The sequence below is a fragment of the Theobroma umbraticum genome, unplaced genomic scaffold (assembly GCF_002168275.2).
Source record: "Theobroma umbraticum cultivar Fairchild unplaced genomic scaffold, ASM216827v3 scaffold_50.0, whole genome shotgun sequence".
Classification (NCBI taxonomy): Eukaryota; Viridiplantae; Streptophyta; class Magnoliopsida; order Malvales; family Malvaceae; genus Theobroma; species Theobroma umbraticum.
The window spans coordinates 6,634,696-6,657,024 of record NW_018397261.1 but is presented as its reverse complement, the minus strand read 5'-3'; the positions used below and the strand labels follow the sequence as shown (position 1 = coordinate 6,657,024).

Sequence of the window (22,329 nt, the reverse complement as noted above, 5' to 3'; positions counted from 1 at the left end):
TAATAAAGTTTATGGGACGGGAAAAAAAATAGGAATTATCAATATATTCCAGTTTACTCATAAATTATTTTGGATTACTTTTAACGTGATTTTGATATAGAGCAGTTGACATAATGCCAATAACTCAATGGTCATCATTACAGCCTAGACAAGTAGGAAGCTTGTCTTTAAACAGGATTGAATAGTAGGAGCAATATAGCTCTCCAATTTTTATTTTTTATTTTTTACTTTTTTGGAGTAATTGAATGAAGAGAGTAATAAATAGACTTAGCCAAACCAAAAGAAATAATAAAAGAAAATTGAGTAAATTTAGTTGGAATTGCCATGTCTAGGTCGGGCCTACCATAATTGGTGTTGGTGTAGGCCTAGAAAAGAATAATGGACACGGTGAGAAACACGACATTCAAATTCATTGTAATTACTACTATTAATCCAAAGCCTCAAAAGCAACAGTGATCCATTCCCAAAGATAATAGTTTTTCAATAATTAAGTTCGTTTCTCATTATTATATTATATATTTTGAAATTTAATTATCTTAATTGGGAAAAAAAAAGGAGATTCATATGGAGTTTTTGGAATAGTAAAATACATGTATATACTGTTTGATCAAATGTTACTCTAAACTTCTAATTAAAAGTGCCAACTTAATTTGGTAGTAGCAATATGACACCCTCTTTATTTTATTTAATTCAATATTCCAAATTGAATACAAAACTGTTACTTGGTGAACAAGAGTTATCCTATTGAGTTTCACGTAATTAGGAATTGGTATATACAAAAAGGTACGCTTGGCATTTACGTTAACATACAAATACACACTGACGGAGAGAACGAGGGGCTAGTAGGGTCTTTGTTTTTTAAAAGTGTAATTTTTTTTTTTATAATTAAGAGATGAGGAATTTAAATTTTACTTTTTAAGTAAAGAGATAATGTACTAATTAATGAATCAAATGCTCGTATGTTAAAAGTTTTAAAATTTTAAAATCTTTACAATAATATTTTTTTAGTGAGATGCTTTTGCAATAATTAATCAACAATCAATTTTAGTAGACTAAGAAATTAAATAAAATCTATTGCAGTAGGATTATTCACCCATCCCTTGCCTCAGGACAACGATTTTATGTTTTTGTTAAGCGTTGAACTTCTAATATATCTATTTTATTGAAATTGTCTTTATCTCCAAATGCGAAATCCTAACTCCACCACTTATTACAATTACATGATTAACCAAATGATTGTCAGGAATATGGATGACATTCATTCCACAGTTTGTTATATATAAAATGTGTGGATCTAATGAAGAGTTGTGCCACTTTTTTTTATGGTCTAATTAGATAGTAGAATTTGTTATGAAGAAATTAATTAAAGCAAAGCACAACCCGAATTTGATGATGACTACATGAAATTAAATGTCTTAGCCAAATTCAAAAGCAATTAAGATTATTGTGGTCACGAGACAAAGGACTTATTTTCCCCTGGCAAATCTTTTGCGCAGTCCCTCACGGCATTGAAAATGCCTTGGTTCAAATGATGCTCCAATTCATAAACTAGCCAGTACGGATTTGTTTTTCCTTTTTCCCCTTTACATTTCTATTTTGATGAGAAATAATCCGAATTAAAGGTTTGTGTTTCTTTATATAGAAAAGTTCTATATACTTAAAAAGGAAAAGAATCGAAGTATTGATATTAAAATAATAATCATTTCATGTAGGGATGTCAGTGATAACTTTATAATTGGATATCTTATATTACTTGATTCAATTATAAGATTAGGTTATTTTATAATTGGGTTTGGGCAGGATTGAAGTATCCATCAAGAATTTATGTAAGTTTTTTGAGTAGGGGTTGTAGAGTACTTATTACTCACTCGAACTCAATTATAAATAATGATCTTTCCTACTAAATTTTAATTTTAGATATATTATTTTTTATAATTTTAATCTTCTTTTATATTTTTTAAATTATATTTAATTTGTTAATTTAATTTTTATTAATAATAAATATGAAACATTAATTTTAAATTTAGTTTAATTGGAAATTTAAGGGTACAAGCATTTAATAGATAGCGTCTAAGATATTTGCGTTGGATTTAAATAGTAATTTAAAATTTTAATCAATTATTTATAGGATTTAAATATTTTATTAAATAACAGAGTTTAGGTTAAAGATATTAAAAAAATTTCCAATCCCTTACTCAATGATATCCTTATTTTTGTGCAATTATTCTTAAAAGGTAGGTTGAAAACACGAATTTCAATTCTTCAAAGTTGACTGATGAAGATCTTTTGATTATCAGACAAAGATGATATTTTAGAGATTGGTCAACCACTGCAAGCTTTTCATAAAATGAAAAACAGTCCATTATCTTTAGATTATATTAAAGAAATAGCAAGCAAAGGTATTATTCAAACTCTATAATTTAATTCTTTTTTTCATTAGACAAATCAAGTATTATCATTGATAATATAATAAAGGAATATGGTTTGTAAAAGAGAAGTAAAAATGATAGTAATAAAGAAGATCCATTTTTCTTGATGTAAGCAAGCATGCATTAACTACAGTATATACAAAAACTGATACAAGCAGCATGTGGTAAACAATATGAAATTGCTTTTCCTTAAAATAAGGAATCCAAACGTGGTAGTTAATAGTTCACATCATCCACTTGACGAAATTCCCAATAATAGTTAATAGAATTTTTTTTTAATCTTTTATTAATTATAAGTTGTTTTATTTTTACATAGACTCAAAAATTGAAAGCAGGAAGCCTGTTGTCAAAACAGGTCAAGGTAATAACAACAGCAGTGCATTAAGCTTGAAGAATTTATCCCAGTCTCGTGTTACCAAAGATGTAGAAAGTAGAATCTATATATTTTTTTTTTTTACTTTTATTTCCTGCTCACATACTGTTTAATGTATTTTTGATATGTTTAGTATGATTGCTCTGACATTATTGATATTAAATTTTGTTTTGGTTTACTTTTTTTTTATTATGAGATACTTTAGCAGGTCAATTTAGCCTCTTAGTTACTGTTAATAAGCAATTTTTATATTTCAAAATTAAATTTATTACTTTAGTGTCCTTTGTCTCGTATTTTCTCTTCTCACCATTTTTCTATTTAGTTTTCTTATAACTATTTTTTTATTATATAAAAAGTAATCTTCTTTATTTCAATATGAGATGGTAAAATTATAAAGTGAGGTAGAAAAGTTGCGAGTGGAACTAAGGTACAATGGTTTTTTTTTCAAAAATAATTTAATTATTTAATTTTATATAATAATTTTTTCAAACAGATTTAAAATTAACCAATCAGCTAAATTTACAAAAGTCGAGATAGAAGTTGAAAAGAATGATGCCATTAAGTATTCCAGTGTTACCATTATTTCCATAATCGTCGCTAGAATAGATTAGCTCGTTTTTTGAAATAAGAAATTGGGCTAAGGTGTATGAAACGTTTATTTAAAAATTCTTAAAAAACTTATCATTATATTTTGATATTTGAAATTTAGTTTTTTTAACATATTTTTAACAAAAAAATTTGTTGAAAAATTATTTTTGAAGGTGTACATAATCCTACTGAGAGATTTGGATCAAAACACTTTAAACATTTTTACCTTCTTAATAGCAAAATAAAACCATTATAATCCATAAATCCTAATATTTTAATCTTTCTAATTATAAAAGTTAACTCAATTTTTATCTCCATTAATTCGTTAAATTATTATACTTAATTTGAGTGGATTTTTTTATATTTCCACAACCAACTAGAATTTTTTTTTCAAAAAATTTATTGATTTTTTTGTTTCTTTTGTTAATTTTGAGTTGTTTTATTCTCACATAACTTCTAAGTTTGGAAGTAATAGGTGTGCCATCGAAACAATTAGAAACAAAATATATCTTTTTCAAAATAAAATTCTAAATGTTCTTTTTATCATGTAAGCGTGCATTTCTTGTGCTCTTAACTATTTAAATTTAATTGAAAGCGTGCATTTCTCATGCAAAATGAAATAAGATTGAAAGTATGCATATCTCGTGCGAAATGAATAATTCATATATATAGTATGTATGAGTTAAGGTGTTCATGTTTTTGATTGATAATATGACATTAGCTTTGGTTGTAGTAAATTATAAATCTGATACCTAAATAATTATGATTGTAGATGATTTGTATTTAATAAATAACAATTTTAATGTTTTATTAACAAAATCATTATCTAAAACTAGTTGGTTACGGTTTGTTATTGTTATCAATTTAATATTTTGTTACATATATTTTCTCAAATATTGACATTTTTTTTTGAACAAAAGAAAAGTGAGAAAGTGTTATTGGTTGATATTATTGTTAATATTTATACTTCTTAATTAAGTGATGTCAATGCCGATAAGCTTGTTGGCAATGGCTACAAAAAACAATAGTACAAAAATAAACACCATTTGTGTGGCATGTATGCCTTCTGATGTGAGTCTACATTAAAGAGAGATTAGTTTTTTTTAAGTTGACTTGTTTCTCTTGCTAGAAATTGGAGTCTCGTATAAAGATGCTGTCCTAGTTCATCTTTATACCTTTATTTCAATTCAAGAATGGTTTCTGTTGAAAATGTCTTCATGACATATAGTTTTATTGAGCAAACCTTGTAAATCTTGCAATATTGAAGCATGTGGCATCCAAAGTGCATAAAATGTGCCTCTTGAATAAGCGTGAACTATGAAACTGGAATAGTCATTTAGGATTTTTTGTCTTTATTTGAATATACAAATTAAGTGTTATTGTTAATTCAATGATAGGAAAAACACTATTTTCCTTTTCTTTGACATTATAGGCTAGAATGTTCTAATGTATTTAAGTTTCTAAGCACGTTTCAAGTTGAAATTGAAAAGCTGTGAGCTAACATTAAAGAGTTCCAAAATGAATTAAAGTATGCTTATGAAAAACGATTGTTTTCTATTTTTTTCAAATATTTTAATAGTTTGGTTTTATATAATGTTTTTTTAAATAGGAATAAATTTGATCTAATAACTAAATCTTCAGATGCTAAGATAGAACCTGCAATGTGTGAGCTCATCAAATTATGCTTGGATACGATTTTTACAGCAATTGCCCTCGAATGTCAGTAGCTCATTTTTAATATAATTTTTTTGTAAACTATATTTAATTTATTGATTTAATTTGTATTAATAATAAATATAAAAAATTAATTTTAAATTTAGTTTAATTGGATATTTAAGAGTACGATAATTTAATAAATAGTGTTGAGCATATTTAAATATGGATTCAGATAGTAATTTAAAATTTTAATTGAATATTTATAAAGTTTGAATACTTTATTAAATAATAGAGTTTATGATAAAATATTTTAAAAAAATCAATACATTACTTAATGATATCTCCATTTTCGTGCAATTATTTATTAAAGGTAAATTAAAAATTTGGATTTCAATTCTTCAAATCTGGCTGATGGAAATGTTTTGATTATAGATGATACTTCTGAGATTGAATCAATACAAATTTTTCATAAAATGGAAAAATCGTCTATTATCTTTGGATCAAATTAAAGAAATGGCAAAGCAAAAGTTGGCTATTTTTTCGTAATTATTACTCAAATCATACAGTTTAATTCGTTTTTCCATAAGACAAATCAAGTATTATAATTGATAACGTAAGAGTAGTAGAAATAATAGTAATAAAGAATATCCATTTCGGTTGGTGTAAACAAACAAGCATTAACTATAGTATATAAAAAAGTTGATACAAGCATATTAGTAAACGACATGAAATTGCTTTTGCTTAAAATAAGGAACCCAAACGTGGTAGATAACAGTTCACATCATTTGTTTGACGAAATTCCCGGCTTTAATGTAATGGGAAAGCAAAGAAACAGCAGGATTTGCCAAAAGATTTTTATCAAGGAAATCGGCTGGACAACACAAGAAGACAAATAACACTTTTTTCATAACTGGATACGCACGATCTTTGAGATAACATTAAAACAACGAATAAAAAAAGAATGTCAAGATTAAGCAACTTGTCAGCACCAAAAAGCCACACAAAACAGGGCAGAGAAGAAGATAAGGGAGAGAGAGGGAGAACATTGCACTTTTTAATTATTTGAATGTATAGTTCCAACGCTCCTGTCACATGGGGGATGATAATTTTTTTGGAGCATAAAGGATTCATTGGCATGAATTTCAGCTTCTTAAAACATGTGGGAGATTCCCTTCTTTTTTTTTTTCTTTTCAAACTCTCAAAATGATGCTGGAAGACCGCTTAGAGGAGAAGACCAATGTTAAAGAAACAATGATTTGTTTGGGGTCCAAAGAGTGGGTTGGTGTAGAAAATATTAAACTAATATTATATGACAATTCTGATTACAATGACAGCAAATACTTACGTACTGATATTTTTATTATTGAAAGTAAATTCAATGTAATAAAAAATTTATATTTTATTTAATATTATATTTACAATTAAATTTGACAATACCGTATTGCCAGACATATTAAAAACAAAAATTATGAAAGAAATGTGTCAAATTTTGATCCTTTTAAAATACATTAAAAAAAAAATGAACTTTTCAGCTCTTTTGAACATTGAAGTCGTGAAGATTAATATTCACGAGATTCAATGGATTCGGAGTGTTGAATGATTTGATTGCTTATAATCTCAACAAAAAGGCCAGAGAAAAAGAGTTTAAGCTTTGCGAAACATGTGCTGTCTCTTGTTAGATACATTGACCTTAATATTTGATGAGATCCCATTAAAAATATGGACATTCACACAAAAATTTTGAACCACAACTATGCTATGCTAGGCCGGCTAGGGTATCGTGGCTGTCATATTTGCTGGACAAGGCAAATGTTGGTTTTTTCAAGCATTGCTAGCCAATGACTTGGAAGTAGTCATCTGGTATGAACCGCGTGTCAATGGGCAAATATTTTCGGTCCCTTTAATTTGGAATCAACTACCAAATATAAAGTGATATACAATAAAGAAGACCGAGAGTGATCATATTTTCCCTCTGTTGGTCGTCATATAAGAAATTTTGGAGTCAAGGCTATTGATTTACGAATGGCATTTTGCTAAATAAATATCGTGCGTCAAAGGAGATAAAGGATTCCATGAAACGACTTTTTTCACAGACATTGAAAAATGTTTTAAGATTTTTTTATTGATTTCGATATCCCTGAATAGGTATGTGACAATATTTAATTTGCCTTCCCAAAATAATTGCAAAAATTTACAAAAAAAAAAACTTGGTTAAGTATTCTATTTCACGAATCAAGTGCTTCTAATTTCTCTAAACCTTAAAAAAACAAATAGCATAAATTATTTTAAATAATAATTTTTAAACAATTTAACTTGAAATTTTAACAGACATGATACTAAAAAAATTATTAAATTATTTAAAAAATATTTTTTATTATGTTTAATTAAATCTTTATAATTTTATTTTGAATTAACTAATTTTATATATTTGTATTTTAAATTAAATATATTATTATAATTAAAAATTGATTTAAAATAAACGTGTTACACGATATTGATACGGTATGTTGACATGTCATAATAAACAATGATATAACATACTAATGTAGCATGAAACACGAATATGTGACGTTTTCACTTTTTATATTAATAACATATAAATATCACGTCAATATAAAATGATAAATAGTAATTAATTAATAATTAGTTATAAGAACTTATTGATAAAAATAAAAATATACAGATTTGATTAAACGTAATAAAAAAATAAAAATTTATTTAAATAATTTATAAATTTTTTTCGAGTGTTATGGTATTTTAATATTTATTTTTTATTTCGAATTAAGAAGTATGATATTAGATAAAAAATGGTATTTTGTTTAAAAAAACTTGACATAATACTTTAAAAAACCCTTAAATTATGTATATGAGTGTTTGGCTTATGGGTTAGTACATAATCTTTTTAAATAGAAAGATTCAAATCCTCCTTTCATAAATAAAAAAAAAATTCTTAAACTATTTGATAAAATTTAAATAAATAATTATTTTTCTATTAAATTCAAATAACTTTTTATATTTTTATTTTACACTAAACATAAACATTTATAACTAACCTTTTGTAATATAAAAATATAAAAATTTAGTTGAATGTAATTAAAAATTTATTTAAACAGTTTATAGTATTTTTTTTAAGTTTTGACGGTAAAAAAATTTTATATCGTCTTATCAAAAAAATTAATATAAAACTTTCTTTTAAGCTTTCTTTTGTGATGAAAGTCCAGTCTCCATTCTCTAGCCCACCTTTCTAAAAGAAAAGCCTAAATGTACTTTACAAAATCGGACTATTGTGGGCCATTAATCAGCCCATAGCTACAGTATTCATGCTCTACACTACGCGGTGCGACGTGGCGTGTGTGTCACGGCCTATCCCCCCTCTTCAATGACGCGAAAAGCGGATTTGGTTTTAAGGCAGCTCAGCTTGAACGGTCACTAGCGCCTGCTCTCCCGCCATTGTCCATAAGCCCAAGAATGGCTGCAATCTTCACTCTGCCACGCCCAACCCCTTCTCTTTACTGTCATTCTTCTTCTTCTTCTTCTTCTTTTCCAAAATATCACCAGGTCTCTCTTCATTCTCTCTTTCTTCTTAAATTTTCTTGGGGTTTTTTTTTTTGTTTTCTTTATTTGGGTGCTTGAATTTTGCTTGTTTCAGTTTGAAGTTAAAACCCAAATTCTCTTTTTATTTCTATGAGCTGGAGACACATCTTTCTGCGAATTGATTTTTTTTATTTTCCTTTTTAGAGCAATTTAAAAATATCTGCTGGTGTTAATTATCTCTTTTTTTTTTTTCTAATTTAATTTATGAAATAGGTGTTTCATTGCTCTGTAATGCAAAGTCCATTGCTGAAAGGTTGGAACCCCGGGTTTTACAGAAAGGAGAAGTTCAAGCCCTTTCCTTCAACAACTTCAATAGAGTGGAGGAGAAGGAGGTAAACTGTAGTATGTATTTGTCATTCATTTGGGCACCAGTTTCATACTAACACCTAAAAACATTTCTTGTGACTGCATTTATCTTTGAGTTGTTTGGTAATGTTATTTTTTGCTTGGATATTGATGGTAAGTGTTTTGAATCCTAATAAAACAGGAGAACTTTGATCTGTGCAGTCAATCAAGATGCTGAAAAAGCTTTCAAAAAGACTGTAGAAGTGGACAGACTCATCGATATGCTGAGGGAGGCAACCCCAAACGAAGTAAGCATTTGTTTATAGCATAAACTCATGTCTGGAGAATGAATTATTCAAATTTTGCTCTTTTAAGGAGTGATGGTGCTTGCGGCAAGATTGCTGCTTTGTCTGAACTCCGAATGTTTAAGGAACCATGATATAATACCATAACAGCACTCATTCTCCTTAGTGGACTTCAGGCTGGAGCATGCTAGTAGTCTGTCTTGTAGGAGACACAACTGACAGTCAACCACGGCATTGTGGTATGATTTTAATGATTTGATCTTTGTATCCACTTGATTGCGAATAGGTTTCGGGAAGCATTTTCATCTATTTATTCATGCATAAATCACCAACTAACCATATTATGTATTGGGTTAGGTTCTTTGTATTGTGTTGTAGTTATTTTGGATGCCACTACTTGGAGTAGAAAATTGTCTGTAATTGAGTCCACTTATTATTATTTTTGTTTTTACGTAACCTTGCTTTTGCTGTCTTTCTCATGTGGACAGCTTCAGCAACTGGTTGTTGAAAATATCCTTGCCTTCAATGAGAGCTTCTGGATACGACTTGCTGCAAGAAGTGACACCTGCAAATCAGATGATGATAAAGCATGGTTTTTGAGTTGGTTAATTCTAATGTTTCAATAATACGTCCGAGGTTGACCTCATTAGAGTCACTAGGTTTTGTAATTATTATGTTGCTATTGTTTTATCTTCTCGCAGAAAGATTATGAGGAATTGGCTTCTGCTGTAATGAGCATGGTGGATCGCCTCGTTCATAAGACCCACGTACCTGTCTCTCTGAGATAAAGGAAAAGAAATTTGGCTACTGGAAAGCTTTGTTCTTTCATTTTGTCCTTCTTTCTTTAATTGATCCTTTTCCCCTTTGACAGGAAAAGATTGATTCAGCAACTGATGTTCTCAAGGGGATTTTGAAACCTGTAGTTGATGAGGAGGAAGAGATTCCATGGCCCCCTAAAGATCCTGAGGCTCTAAACCAAATGGAGAAAGTATAAAAGAAGTTCTCTTTAATCCATTTTTGGATTTTATATGGACACTTTAAACTTCTACGTTTCAGATGCTTAAAGAACTTTCTCTGAGTTAATTCTGTTCCTTCTTTTTCCCTCTTAACATGGTAATAGGATTGTGGCTGCGATATTTTCAACAGAAGTAGCTTAGATTTTACTGCTACTAAATGCAAATTGTTATTATATGTTTCTTAGGGAATGCAATATGGAGATTATACTATCTTTTAATTGGTTCATGTTAGAGTACCTTTGTTATTCTTGTCAGCAAATATTTCAAATGGAGCAAGAAGGGCAGCTCGATGAAGGTTTCCTTGCGGAAGTCAGTGCACAATTACGACAAGTGAGTACATTCTGCTAATTACATCATATCATTTCAATGGTAATAAAACTGTTCTGCTTGTAGCATAGTATATTACATCAAGACTCTTCTTGATTATGTCCCTGGTGAAAGAAGTTGTAATGGATATTTCACCCTCATCTATCTGATCTCTTTTAATCCTTCAACTTCAGTCAAGTTGCTTGAAATTATTTATATTTGAACTGACACTGCACTTCTAAGAAGTTTCAATGGTACATCTTAACCGCGATAATAAAACTTCTATCACATGCTGCTGACATTCACCTGACCTCATTGTTTTGTCCTTGTAATGTTTTATTTAAAATTTAAATAATAACATATATATTAGTAATTTGCAGGCAAAAGAAGATGGTGATAAACCTGGTCTTGAGGCTATGTTGCAAAAGGTTCTGCAACTCTATGCTTCTACAGTTCTCTCCAAACGTAGTTATGCCAAGAAAGGTAATAATCTCATATCTTTTCATTGGGTTTAGAGGCAGCATCTTTTTTTGTTAGAACACAAAAAATTTATAGGTTGAGGTAAAACCAATTTGCTTAATATCCATTTTCTCTTCAAGTAGTTGGGAATGTTGACTTGTCTGCATGTGCTTTATAGTTCTCCTTTCATTTGGTCTGAAAAACAGAAAAAGGAAAAAGAGTAAAATTGTTGTTGTACAGATTCATAAAGTCATGGTGGTAGTATTCATTTTTATTTTTAGCAGTATATTAAATTTGTCAATAACAGATGTCGTTGTCAAATGCTGCCACTTTGGTCCCTTAATTTTTAGTAGTGATTTATGCAACAACTTTTAGTTTCTTGATTATGATTCTTTAATTTGTGTTACTATTTTCCTCTTTTTCAGATTATTTTCATTTTTCTTTTGGATAGCTATTTCCATGTTATTTTCATTATCATAGTCTTGCAGCTTGCTTTAGTTTTGTGTTGCAGCTTGCTTTACCTTAAACAGCTAATTCCAATCAATATATCTGGTGCAGGGAATGAAGTGTTGAAGGCTGAGCAGTTTCTGGAAACTGTGATCAAAGGTTTCCATATCTTCTTCAGCATTTTTCATCTGAAAACATGATCTTGTCATAATTATGAGTGAACTGTTATTCATTCTTGTTCTATTAATCTGCAGCTCCTGAGCAAGAGTGGAACAAGCTTTTAATTGATGGTTTAACAGTTGGTAAAGGAGAAATTTCACCCGAAGATTTTTATGCTGTAATCAAGAAACGGATTGAGCGGACTTTAATCCGAACAGTAAGAGGCACTCTTTGCCTTTGATTTTCTATTGGCTGTAGATTAAACTCTTTTCTAGTTTCCTGACAACTGTTTTTCCATCTTCACCCCTCCCTGTTTTTCTCCCTATGTGTTCTTTCTTGCTCTCTCTCTCTCTCTCTCTATATATATATATATATATATATATATCAGGAGGGAGGTTCTTACCAGCAACGTGTTCTTACTGAATACTTGAAAGGCATCCAATCAAGAGCAGAGGAGATTGTCCAGTTACTTCAGGGCAATGCAGAATAGGTGCCTCGACAGGAGTGAAAACGACTCCAGGCACGAGGTGTTTTCAGCATGAAAAATGTGAAAACAGGTCTCTCCTTAATGAAGAAAAGGACAATTTCCAGATTTGGAGCCATGAAAATGTACATTTCGTGAACAATTTTATTCTGCAAGACTGATCTTGTACCAGAAACAGAGAAATTGTGGAGTATTTCGACAGCACCTGGCCATCTTTTCCTCCATTGGTTTCCTTCCCAATAGCCCATATATGTTTTGCTTCAAATTTGGTCTATGGATATTTATTAATCCCTCAAAACCATACATAAATCATTGTCATTAGGTGCTAGCATGGACTGTCAGTGCGTGCCTTTCTCCTTTAGTTTATTCATTTTATTGTATAGGCAAATCAATCTACTCTGCAAATTCTCCACAGCTTGATTTCAGATTGACTTGTTTCTGTTATTCGTTTTTTCCTTTCAAAAATTAAACTTAAATAATTGATTATGCAAATAAGCTTACGTTCACATTATAAACTCGCGTTCGCGTGCCGAATTGTTATTGGCTCCATCCTTGAAGAGTAAACTTAACTCAAATCGATGGCATAAGATTGGTTAAGTTAATTTGGAGTGTCTTGAAATATTAAATAATCAATTTATTTTAAATTTAAAAATCGTATAATATTTTGAGAGAGTAAGGATATTTTATTGAGAGTGTGTATTTATAAATGAAACGTTTACTTATAGACTAATAACTTTTATATAGATAGAATTTATAAAATAAAACAATGATTCAGGGTTTTGGTTAAGATGATTAAATTTAAATTTTAATCTAATTTAATTTACATCTAAATTTAAATATATATATATAATTAAATATAGAGTTCGAATGATTTTATATTCTCGTGTCTTGCTTGTGGATTGTTTGGTCTATCTAGACTGTTTAGTTTGAAATCTTGAACCACATTATCGACATTCATGCATATATTCATAATATTTTTTTATTATAATTAATCGAGTTTTAATATTTTTGTTTTGAACTAAATATGCCTTTCTGTCACTTGTTATTTTATGCATTATGATGTTGGTAAGATAGATTGATATGTCATCATAGATAATGACGTGGCATGCAGAGTTGTTCACATGATGTTTTCACTCTTCATCTTAGCATACTTAAATATAAAATAATAAATAATATTTTAATTAATAATAATAATTAAACCATTACTCGTAAGGATCTCTTTACCAAATATAAATCTTGATTAAATACAAAAAAAATTATTTAAATATTTTAAAATTATATAGGAGTTTTTTTAAACATTGTACTTTAAAATTTTTAAATGATTAGTTTAACTTGTAGACATTTTATTTTTATTTTTGATATATGTTAATAATTTTTAAATAAATTAACATTTAATAAATGTGAGATTCAATTATGAATTTTATAGTAACAATTTTTAAAATATTCACATAAATTTTTTTAAAAAAGTCAGTAATTTACATATTAATTTGACATAATGCTCATAAAAGTCAGTAAACTATGCAATAAAATTCAAATAAACTCTTTTTTTTATTATATTCAATCAAATCCTTATATTTTTATTTTTATTTTTTGTCAAATAAATTATTATGATTAATAATTTACTAATTGTTATTAGTTAAAATATCATTTATTATTTTAGATCCGCATGACATTAATATTGATGTAAATGGTAAAAAATGTCATATTATCATATTATTATGCCAAATTAATATATCATGTGTTCATCAATTATAATATATTAGTATGTCACATCATCATCAATTATGATATGCTAATATACTATGCCAATCTCATACGATATAGAATGATAAATGATTTTTTGACTAATTCAATTATTAATATAAGAGCTTGACTAAAAAAATATATAAAAATTTATTTAACTTAAAATAAATATACAAGACTTGTCGGCAATTGGGCATGATTGCTTAAAATTTTTTATGAAGTTGTAAGGAAGATAGCTCCCACAATTATCTGATTAGTTGGGATGCTTATCGAAAGTTCATGGTGGTTTGAATCTGCTTTCAACAAGAGGCTCAAACTTATTTTTGCTTGCAAAAATTGGTTAGCGCTTATAAAATAACTTAAGTTCCTTATCTTGTGAGATTTTGTGAGGTAAGTATCTCCATAATTTTGATTTCAAGTTTGTACCTATTCATGCTAATGTTTCTTTTACTTGGAAAGGTAGTTTGAAGTGCAGAATATTGTTAAATTTGAATAGAAAATGTGTTATAAGATATGGTAAAAAAGTCAACTTTTGGCATGATTAGTGGGTGAATAATGACCTATTTATTTGATAATGAGTTACTTCTTGTTAATTTTATTGGTAGTCACTAGGAATGATAATTTGACTCTAATTGACATCTTTTTCTTTCAAGTAAATTATTAAAAACAACAGCAATTCCAATTCCTTAAACAAATCCTCAAGGAGATAAAATAACTTGGTGCGAGGAGAGTAATGGAGGTTTCATGGTTGGCTTCGCCTATAAGTTGATGCAAATTCAACAGGTTGGAAACTTGCAAATGGAGGACTTTATGTGGATTTGGTGCTTCGATTGTACGGAAAGGTTCGGTTTTTTGTGTAGACTTTGTATCATGATAAACTAAATATGAATGAAAATATAATGAAGAAACAAATGGTGGATGTTGTGACTTGTCCTAGATACTTACTTTGTGTTGAATCAATTTTACACTTATTTAAAGATTTCCCTTATGCAAGAAAGATTTTGAGGCATTGATTGCATTTAGGAATTGACGAGGCAAGTTTATTTAATTCAAATTTAAAAGAATGGCTATGGAGAAATTATTCTAATAAGTCTAAAAGTATTGATAATGTGATGTGAAGCGTTCAATTTTCTATGACTCTATGAGAACCTTGAAGAAGTAGAAACAAATGGATTTTCCATCAGCTTGATTATGTCTTACTAATTAATGAAACAAGTCTTGGCATCAAGCTAAAGAAATTGGATAGGCCATGTAATGAAAGCATAATAGTAACATGGTGGCTAAATAGGTCAAGTGGGAGTTGTCAGAGTCAAATTGTTTTATTCTTAATACTGATGGTGCTTACAAAAATCAAACTGAAGGTGCGTATTTGCAAGGCATTTGATTCGGGATTCTAATGGAGAATGAATTGGTGGTTTTGTTCTAAATATTGGTGCTATAGTCAACTTCGCAACGAAACTTTGGGACATTTGAGAGGGTTTATTGTTAGTTAAGAACTTACAATTGAATCAATTGATTGTTCAACTGAATAAACAGTGTAGTCCATTTCTTGAAGGAGGATATTGTGACATATCATCTATATGCTTGTGTTACTTTAATCCAAGAAGCTTAGGTAAGACATATTTGTCATATTTTTAGGGAAGCTAACATGTGTACAAACTTTCTTGCTAATTTGACTTAACACTGTCCATGGGAAAGACCTCAAATAGATGTATATCCATTACTTACAAAGGATATTTTAGGCTCTCTCACTTTGGGATCTTGGACCGGCCCTTTCCGGTTGTTATGTATCGAAAAAATTTATATAAAGATTTATAAATATTTCTTCCAGTGGTGCCCGCCTTTGTTGCGGCAACAGCCATTAATCTTTAAAACAGAGAGAATCGAAGCCTCTCTCTTTGCTATTCATATAAAGCTAGAGATACAAAGGTGCTACCAATTTTGTTTGTAATTTTAGATGCGGCATTAGATCTGAGGTAATTTCTTCTTAATTTCGTATCCACAACCTCGATCTTCCTTGTCTCTTTTCTCAGTTCCCAAATCCAATTCTCGCTGTTTGTTTGTTGGGGATTACTTTATTTAGATGTTGGATTTGGTTTTGTTTTGTAGAGAATTGGCGGTCGAAGAGAAAGAAGAATAAGAACAAAAAGGGGACGAAGATGTTGACAAAGTTTGAGACGAAGAGTAATAGAGTGAAGGGACTCAGTTTCCACGCTAAGAGGCCATGGATCTTAGCCAGCCTCCACAGTGGCGTTATCCAATTATGGGACTATCGTATGGGTACTCTGATTGATCGATTCGACGAACACGATGGCCCCGTTCGCGGCGTCCATTTCCACATGTCTCAGCCTTTGTTTGTCTCTGGAGGTTCGGATTTCATTTATTTACGCTCAATTTTATATCTGCTTAGTAAATCTTGTTGATTGTTCTAGTGATCCAGGGATTTGGATGTGAAATTGTTATTCGTGTCGATTAATTGGGATTGGATTAGCTTAACTTGTGGAGATCTTTTATGCTTGTTACTATCAAAATTGAGAATATCTGATGCGTATGATAATACTGGATCTAGATTTACTAGAGCAATTTCATGTAGTTGGCCTTAGTTTACTCCTTCTAGATCTGACTGACAATCTCGAGAAAATGAGTGCCAATCCAACCATAGATTGAATTATATAGGCTATGGTATATACATTCATATCTGCATGAACACATATATTTATATACATTTATTCAATGGTTTTGTGCATACTACTTGCAACGTATAGATCTATTTATATTGTCTTGATGCCTTTTTTTAAACTATAAATTTATAAAGCTTTGATCATGAAGATTATTACAACATAAAGTTTGAATACAAAAGAGTGCCAATTGGTTTCAAATATATAAGGATTTAATGCAGTTAAAATTTGTAAATACAAATGGATTGAAATATATTAAATTTATTACAATTCAAATTCCATTTTAATGGAATCCACATTCACTCATATTAGTGATTCTGTCATTAGAATTATGAGTGTATAAATAGATTTATGTATGAACACCAAGCAAAATTTACTTATTTATAATTTAAAGTCATGAAAGGATAATTTAGTAACACAAAAATATTAATGTACTTTTGTTTGGCAGGCTACATTGCCTGGAAGATAGGGGAATAGCACTTTGTAGCACTTTCCCTTTTTTTAATCTGAGAAATAACTCGTTGTTCAACTTGGCACCTTAAATGTTAAACTACTGTCGTAGTAGATCTATTGCTGAAAAGGTGTGCTTTTGAGTGTAGTAATTTGAAAATTTTTAAAACTGGTCAACATCTGCAAGGAAAGTCTGAATTTGAAGTTTTTTTAACTCAAAAAGTTACATATGTGCTGTGCTTTTCTTTTACAAAGCATAGGATTCTTATGCAATACAAATGATACTAAAAATGATGGGATTTTTCAGGGGATGACTACAAGATAAAGGTCTGGAACTACAAGTTGCATAGATGTCTCTTCACACTTCTTGGGCATCTTGATTATATTCGTACTGTGCAATTTCATCATGAGCATCCATGGATTGTGAGTGCCAGTGATGATCAGACTATTCGCATCTGGAACTGGCAGTCGCGAACTTGCATTTCTGTGTTGACCGGTCATAATCACTATGTTATGTGTGCCTCATTCCATCCTAAAGAAGACCTCGTTGTATCAGCCTCCCTCGATCAGACTGTTCGGGTTTGGGATATTGGTTCCCTGAGAAAGAAGACTGTCTCCCCAGCGGATGACATTTTGCGGTTAAGTCAGATGAACACTGATCTTTTTGGTGGTGTTGACTCAGTTGTTAAGTATGTGTTGGAAGGTCATGACCGAGGAGTAAATTGGGCTGCATTTCACCGCACCTTACCTCTGATTGTCTCTGGAGCAGATGATCGACAAGTGAAATTGTGGCGTATGAACGGTAATTATAGGAAACAGTGCCTTCTTCATTTATATTTCATTTACTAGCGATACTGATTAATTTTTTTTTTTGTAAATACACTTACTGGCCAATTAAAATCTTTATAAGTACTTACCTAATTATCCTTTTTTTGTCTGAAGTTTGATGTATGCTACATGGCCCATGATATATGAGCCGAGCTACCTCAATGCTCTTTTAGAGTTTATGATCTTGGCTGTGTATAGGTGGGCAGGCCAATCAGTGTCCTTGTACAACCTGCTAAAGTTCACGGAACAAATTTTTTTTGCAGCAGAGAATTTAGACCCCTGAATTGTTGTGGGACTGAGTACATTTTTTTTTGTTTGCAGAGACAAAGGCTTGGGAGGTGGATACCTTGAGAGGGCACATGAATAATGTGTCATGTGTTATGTTTCACGCCAAACAAGACATCATTGTCTCTAATTCCGAGGATAAAAGTATTCGTGTGTGGGATGTAACAAAGCGAACTGGACTTCAAACTTTCCGTCGAGAACATGACAGATTCTGGATTCTTGCTGCCCATCCTGAAATGAATCTTTTGGCTGCTGGACATGACAGTGGCATGATTGTATTTAAGCTAGAGAGAGAGCGTCCTGCTTTTGCAGTGAGTGGGGATTCTCTCTTTTATACCAAAGACCGGTTTTTAAGATATTATGATTTTTCAACTCAAAGAGAGGTGCAAGTAATTCCAATTCGACGGCCTGGTTCCACAACCTTGAATCAAAGTCCGAGGACTCTTTCTTACAGTCCTACAGAAAATGCTGTTCTTATCTGCTCAGATGTGGATGGAGGATCGTATGAGTTGTATGTGATACCAAAAGACAGCATTGGTAGGGGTGACAGTTTGCAGGAGGCAAAGAGAGGTCTTGGGAGTTCTGCTATATTTGTTGCTCGAAATCGGTTTGCTGTGCTTGACAAAGGCAACAACCAAGTCTTAATCAAGAATTTAAAAAATGAAGTAGTTAAAAAGAGTGGCCTCCCAGTACCTACGGATGCGATATTTTATGCTGGAACAGGTAACTTGTTGTGTAGGTCAGAGGATAGAGTAGTTATATTTGATCTCCAGCAGAGGATTGTTCTTGGTGATCTTCAAACCCCCTTTGTGAAGTATATTGTTTGGTCTAATGATATGGAAAGTGTTGCTTTACTTAGCAAGCATGCCATTATCATCACTAACAAGAAGCTCGTGCACCAGTGCACTCTTCATGAGACAATACGTGTAAAAAGTGGAGGCTGGGATGACAATGGTGTTTTTATTTACACCACCCTAAACCATATAAAATACTGTCTTCCCAATGGAGATAGTGGAATAATTCGAACACTTGATGTTCCAATATACATAACTAAGGTTTCAGGAAATACTTTATTTTGCCTGGATCGTGATGGGAAGAATAGGACTATAGTCATTGATGCTACAGAATACATTTTCAAGCTCTCTCTGCTTCGGAAGAGATATGATCATGTTATGGGCATGATAAGAAACTCCAAGCTTTGTGGTGAGGCCATGATTGCTTATCTCCAACAGAAGGGGTTCCCTGAAGTGGCTCTCCATTTTGTCAAAGACGAGAAAACACGCTTTAATTTGGCTCTAGAGAGTGGGAACATTCAAATTGCTGTTGCATCAGCTAAGGAGATAGATGACAAAGATCATTGGTATAGATTGGGTGTGGAGGCTCTTCGCCAAGGCAATGCCGGTATAGTGGAATATGCTTATCAGAGGACAAAAAACTTTGAGAGGTTGTCTTTTCTTTATCTCATAACCGGTAACCTGGAAAAGCTGTCCAAGATGCTGAAAATTGCAGAAGTTAAGAATGATGTTATGGGTCAGTTTCACAATGCTTTGTATCTTGGTGATATCCAGGAACGTGTTAAAATCCTGGAGAATTCTGGTCACTTGCCTCTTGCTTACATTACAGCAGCGGTCCATGGGCTACAGGATGTGGCTGAAAGGTTAGCAGCTGAGTTGGGAGATGATGTTCCTCCTTTGCCAGAGGGGAAAGAACCTTCCCTTTTGATGCCTTCAGCCCCCATTTTATGTGGTGGTGATTGGCCCCTTCTGAGAGTCATGAAAGGCATATTTGAAGGTGGATTGGATAGTGATATTGGCAGGGGTGCTGTGGATGACGAGGAGGGTGTAGAAGGTGATTGGGGTGAAGATCTTGATGCGGTTGATGTTGATGGCTTACAGAATGGTGACATCACTGCAATGTTGGAGGATGGAGAAGTGGCTGAAGAAAATGAAGAAGAGGGTGGATGGGACCTTGAAGATTTGGAACTTCCCCCCGAGGCAGACACCCCAAAGGTTTCTGGGAATGCTCGGTCTTCTGTTTTTGTGGCACCTACTCTGGGTATGCCTGTAAATCAGATTTGGATTCAGAGATCATCTCTTGCTGCTGAGCATGCAGCAGCTGGCAATTTTGATACAGCAATGCGATTGCTTAACAGGCAACTTGGCATTAGAAACTTTGCTCCTTTGAAATCGATGTTTCTTGATCTTAATACTGGTAGCCATAGCTATCTCCGTGCATTTGCATCTGCACCAGTGGTGTCACTGGCAGTTGAGCGTGGATGGAACGAATCTGCTAGTCCTAATGTGAGGCGTCCACCAGCACTTGTGTTCAATTCCTCTCAATTGGATGAAAAGGTGAATGCTGGTTACAAGGCCACAACAGCTGGGAAATTCACTGAAGCTCTTCGGCTTTTCCTCAACATTCTTCATACAATTCCATTGATTGTTGTGGAGTCAAGGAGGGAAGTTGACGAAGTCAAGGAATTGATTATTATTGCTAAGGAGTATGTTCTTGGTCTACAGATGGAGCTTAGGAGGAAAGAAATGAAAGATAATCCAGTACGCCAGCAGGAGCTTGCTGCCTACTTCACCCACTGCAACCTTCGGACACCTCACTTAAGGCTTGCTTTGCAAAATGCAATGTCTGTATGCGTCAGGGCAAAGAATGTGGCCACAGCAGCTAACTTTGCCAGACGTCTACTGGAAACAAACCCCACAAATGAGAATCAAGCAAAGACAGCAAGGCAAGTGCTTCAAGCTGCTGAGAGGAATATGACAGATGCCTCTCAGCTGAACTATGATTTCAGAAACCCATTTGTGGTATGTGGGGCAACTCATGTGCCAATTTACAGAGGACAGAAAGATGTATCTTGCCCATATTGCACTACACGCTTCGTTCCTAGCCAGGAAGGGCAATTGTGTACTATCTGTGATCTTGCAGTGGTTGGGGCAGATGCTTCAGGGTTGCTCTGTTCTCCTTCACAGATACGATGAGCAAGTTGCTGAAGTTGGATCTACTTTTCAACTTTATCTTGCTGACCTCTTTTAACTGCAGAAACTTGCCTGGGTTGATCATAAAGGTCAGATTACTGAAGAGGAGTTGCGAACCAAATTAATTTTTTGTGTTATTTCCTTTTATTTGTGTTTTGTTTAATTCCTCTTAATAGGTCATAATGATTTTCAATGTAATAATAAATTTGAAATTTTCGTTATCAGGCTTTTCTTGTCTGTTGATGTCTGTAGACAAGCATATTCATAGGTGCCTTGTTAATTAGATGATGTCATAGGTAGCACTTGCATATCGATTTTATGCATATGTGATTTCAGAAACTTGCTCTTTTCCAGTTACTTGTACTCGGGAGTTTTGAATTGTGGCCCTTCTTGGGAAGTGGAAGTTGATTCTTTTTCCAATTCAAATAGTCCTAAGAGATATGTGGAGTTATATTTGGATTAAAATGGATATGTTGGGATATACTTAGTGCAACAAAAAGTTAATATGAGGTTCAATTATAAACTTTAATTACAAGTTCTATCAATTATTTAAATAGTAACAATTATTAAAATATCCACGTAAAAATAAAAGGTCGGTGATTAACATTTTACTTTTTACATTGTCGTGGAATGAAAATATTTTCTTTCAGTGGCAGCCGCAAGTGGCTTTGTTACGGCAGCAGCCTGCAACCATTTAAAGAGTAGAATTTTTTGCGTTCTCAAAACGTCGTCGCAAAATAAAAAATGGGAAGGAAGGCACTTAAAAGAAGACTGTACAACACAAACGAAATCCTGGTACTTGAATAAAAAAGACTCAGATCCTTAAAAGGGAGAATCGAAAACTCTCTCCTCTCTATCCCTATAAAGCGAAAAATACAAAGACGCTTCCGTTTTCGTTTGTAATTTTAGATGCTGCATCAGATCTGAGGTAATTTCTTCTTAGTTTCATGCCCATAACTTCGATCTTCCTTATCTTGTTGCTCGGTTCCCAAATCCCATTCTCCCTGTTTGGTTACGACGATTATTTCATTTAGACGTTGGATTTGGTTTTGTTTTGCGGAAAATTGGCGGTCGAAGAGAAAGAAGAAGAAAAACGAGAAGGGGGAGAAGATGTTGACAAAGTTTGAGACGAAGAGTAATAGAGTAAAGGGACTGAGTTTCCACGCTAAGAGGCCGTGGATCTTAGCCAGTCTCCACAGTGGCGTTATCCAGTTATGGGACTATCGTATGGGTACTCTGATTGATCGATTCGACGAA

General features: G+C 32.0%; 2 protein-coding genes across 2 annotated transcripts; both read left to right on the top strand.

Moving 5' to 3' along the window:
- Positions 1 to 8,421: 8,421 nt before the first annotated feature.
- LOC110418151 (uncharacterized) lies at positions 8,422 to 12,562 on the top strand. The gene is made up of 11 exons (XM_021430793.2): positions 8,422 to 8,604; positions 8,854 to 8,972; positions 9,128 to 9,233; positions 9,719 to 9,817; positions 9,932 to 9,997; positions 10,102 to 10,218; positions 10,502 to 10,576; positions 10,933 to 11,035; positions 11,570 to 11,617; positions 11,713 to 11,834; positions 12,006 to 12,562. Exons 1-11 carry the CDS (start codon positions 8,515 to 8,517, stop codon positions 12,105 to 12,107), a joined length of 1,047 nt encoding a protein of 348 aa, XP_021286468.1. The 5' UTR covers positions 8,422 to 8,514; the 3' UTR covers positions 12,108 to 12,562.
- Positions 12,563 to 15,619: 3,057 nt separating this feature from the next.
- LOC110417555 (coatomer subunit alpha-1) lies at positions 15,620 to 21,429 on the top strand. The gene is made up of 4 exons (XM_021429951.2): positions 15,620 to 15,820; positions 15,954 to 16,211; positions 17,280 to 17,774; positions 18,122 to 21,429. Exons 2-4 carry the CDS (start codon positions 16,004 to 16,006, stop codon positions 21,073 to 21,075), a joined length of 3,657 nt encoding a protein of 1,218 aa, XP_021285626.1. The 5' UTR covers positions 15,620 to 15,820; positions 15,954 to 16,003; the 3' UTR covers positions 21,076 to 21,429.
- Positions 21,430 to 22,329: the final 900 nt, after the last annotated feature.

What these genes read in the sequence shown, in the direction of transcription:
- LOC110418151 (XM_021430793.2), top strand. Translation starts at nt 8,515, where the DNA reads ATGGCTGCAATCTTCACTCTGCCACGCCCAACCCCTTCTCTTTACTGT. An exon ending in ATAGAGTGGAGGAGAAGGAG is followed by an intron (nt 8,973 to 9,127) that starts GTAAACTGTAGT and finishes CTAATAAAACAG; the next exon opens with GAGAACTTTGATCTGTGCAG. An exon ending in GGGAGGCAACCCCAAACGAA is followed by an intron (nt 9,234 to 9,718) that starts GTAAGCATTTGT and finishes TCATGTGGACAG; the next exon opens with CTTCAGCAACTGGTTGTTGA.
- LOC110417555 (XM_021429951.2), top strand. Translation starts at nt 16,004, where the DNA reads ATGTTGACAAAGTTTGAGACGAAGAGTAATAGAGTGAAGGGACTCAGT. An exon ending in GCCTTTGTTTGTCTCTGGAG is followed by an intron (nt 16,212 to 17,279) that starts GTTCGGATTTCA and finishes GGGATTTTTCAG; the next exon opens with GGGATGACTACAAGATAAAG. An exon ending in GAAATTGTGGCGTATGAACG is followed by an intron (nt 17,775 to 18,121) that starts GTAATTATAGGA and finishes TTTTGTTTGCAG; the next exon opens with AGACAAAGGCTTGGGAGGTG.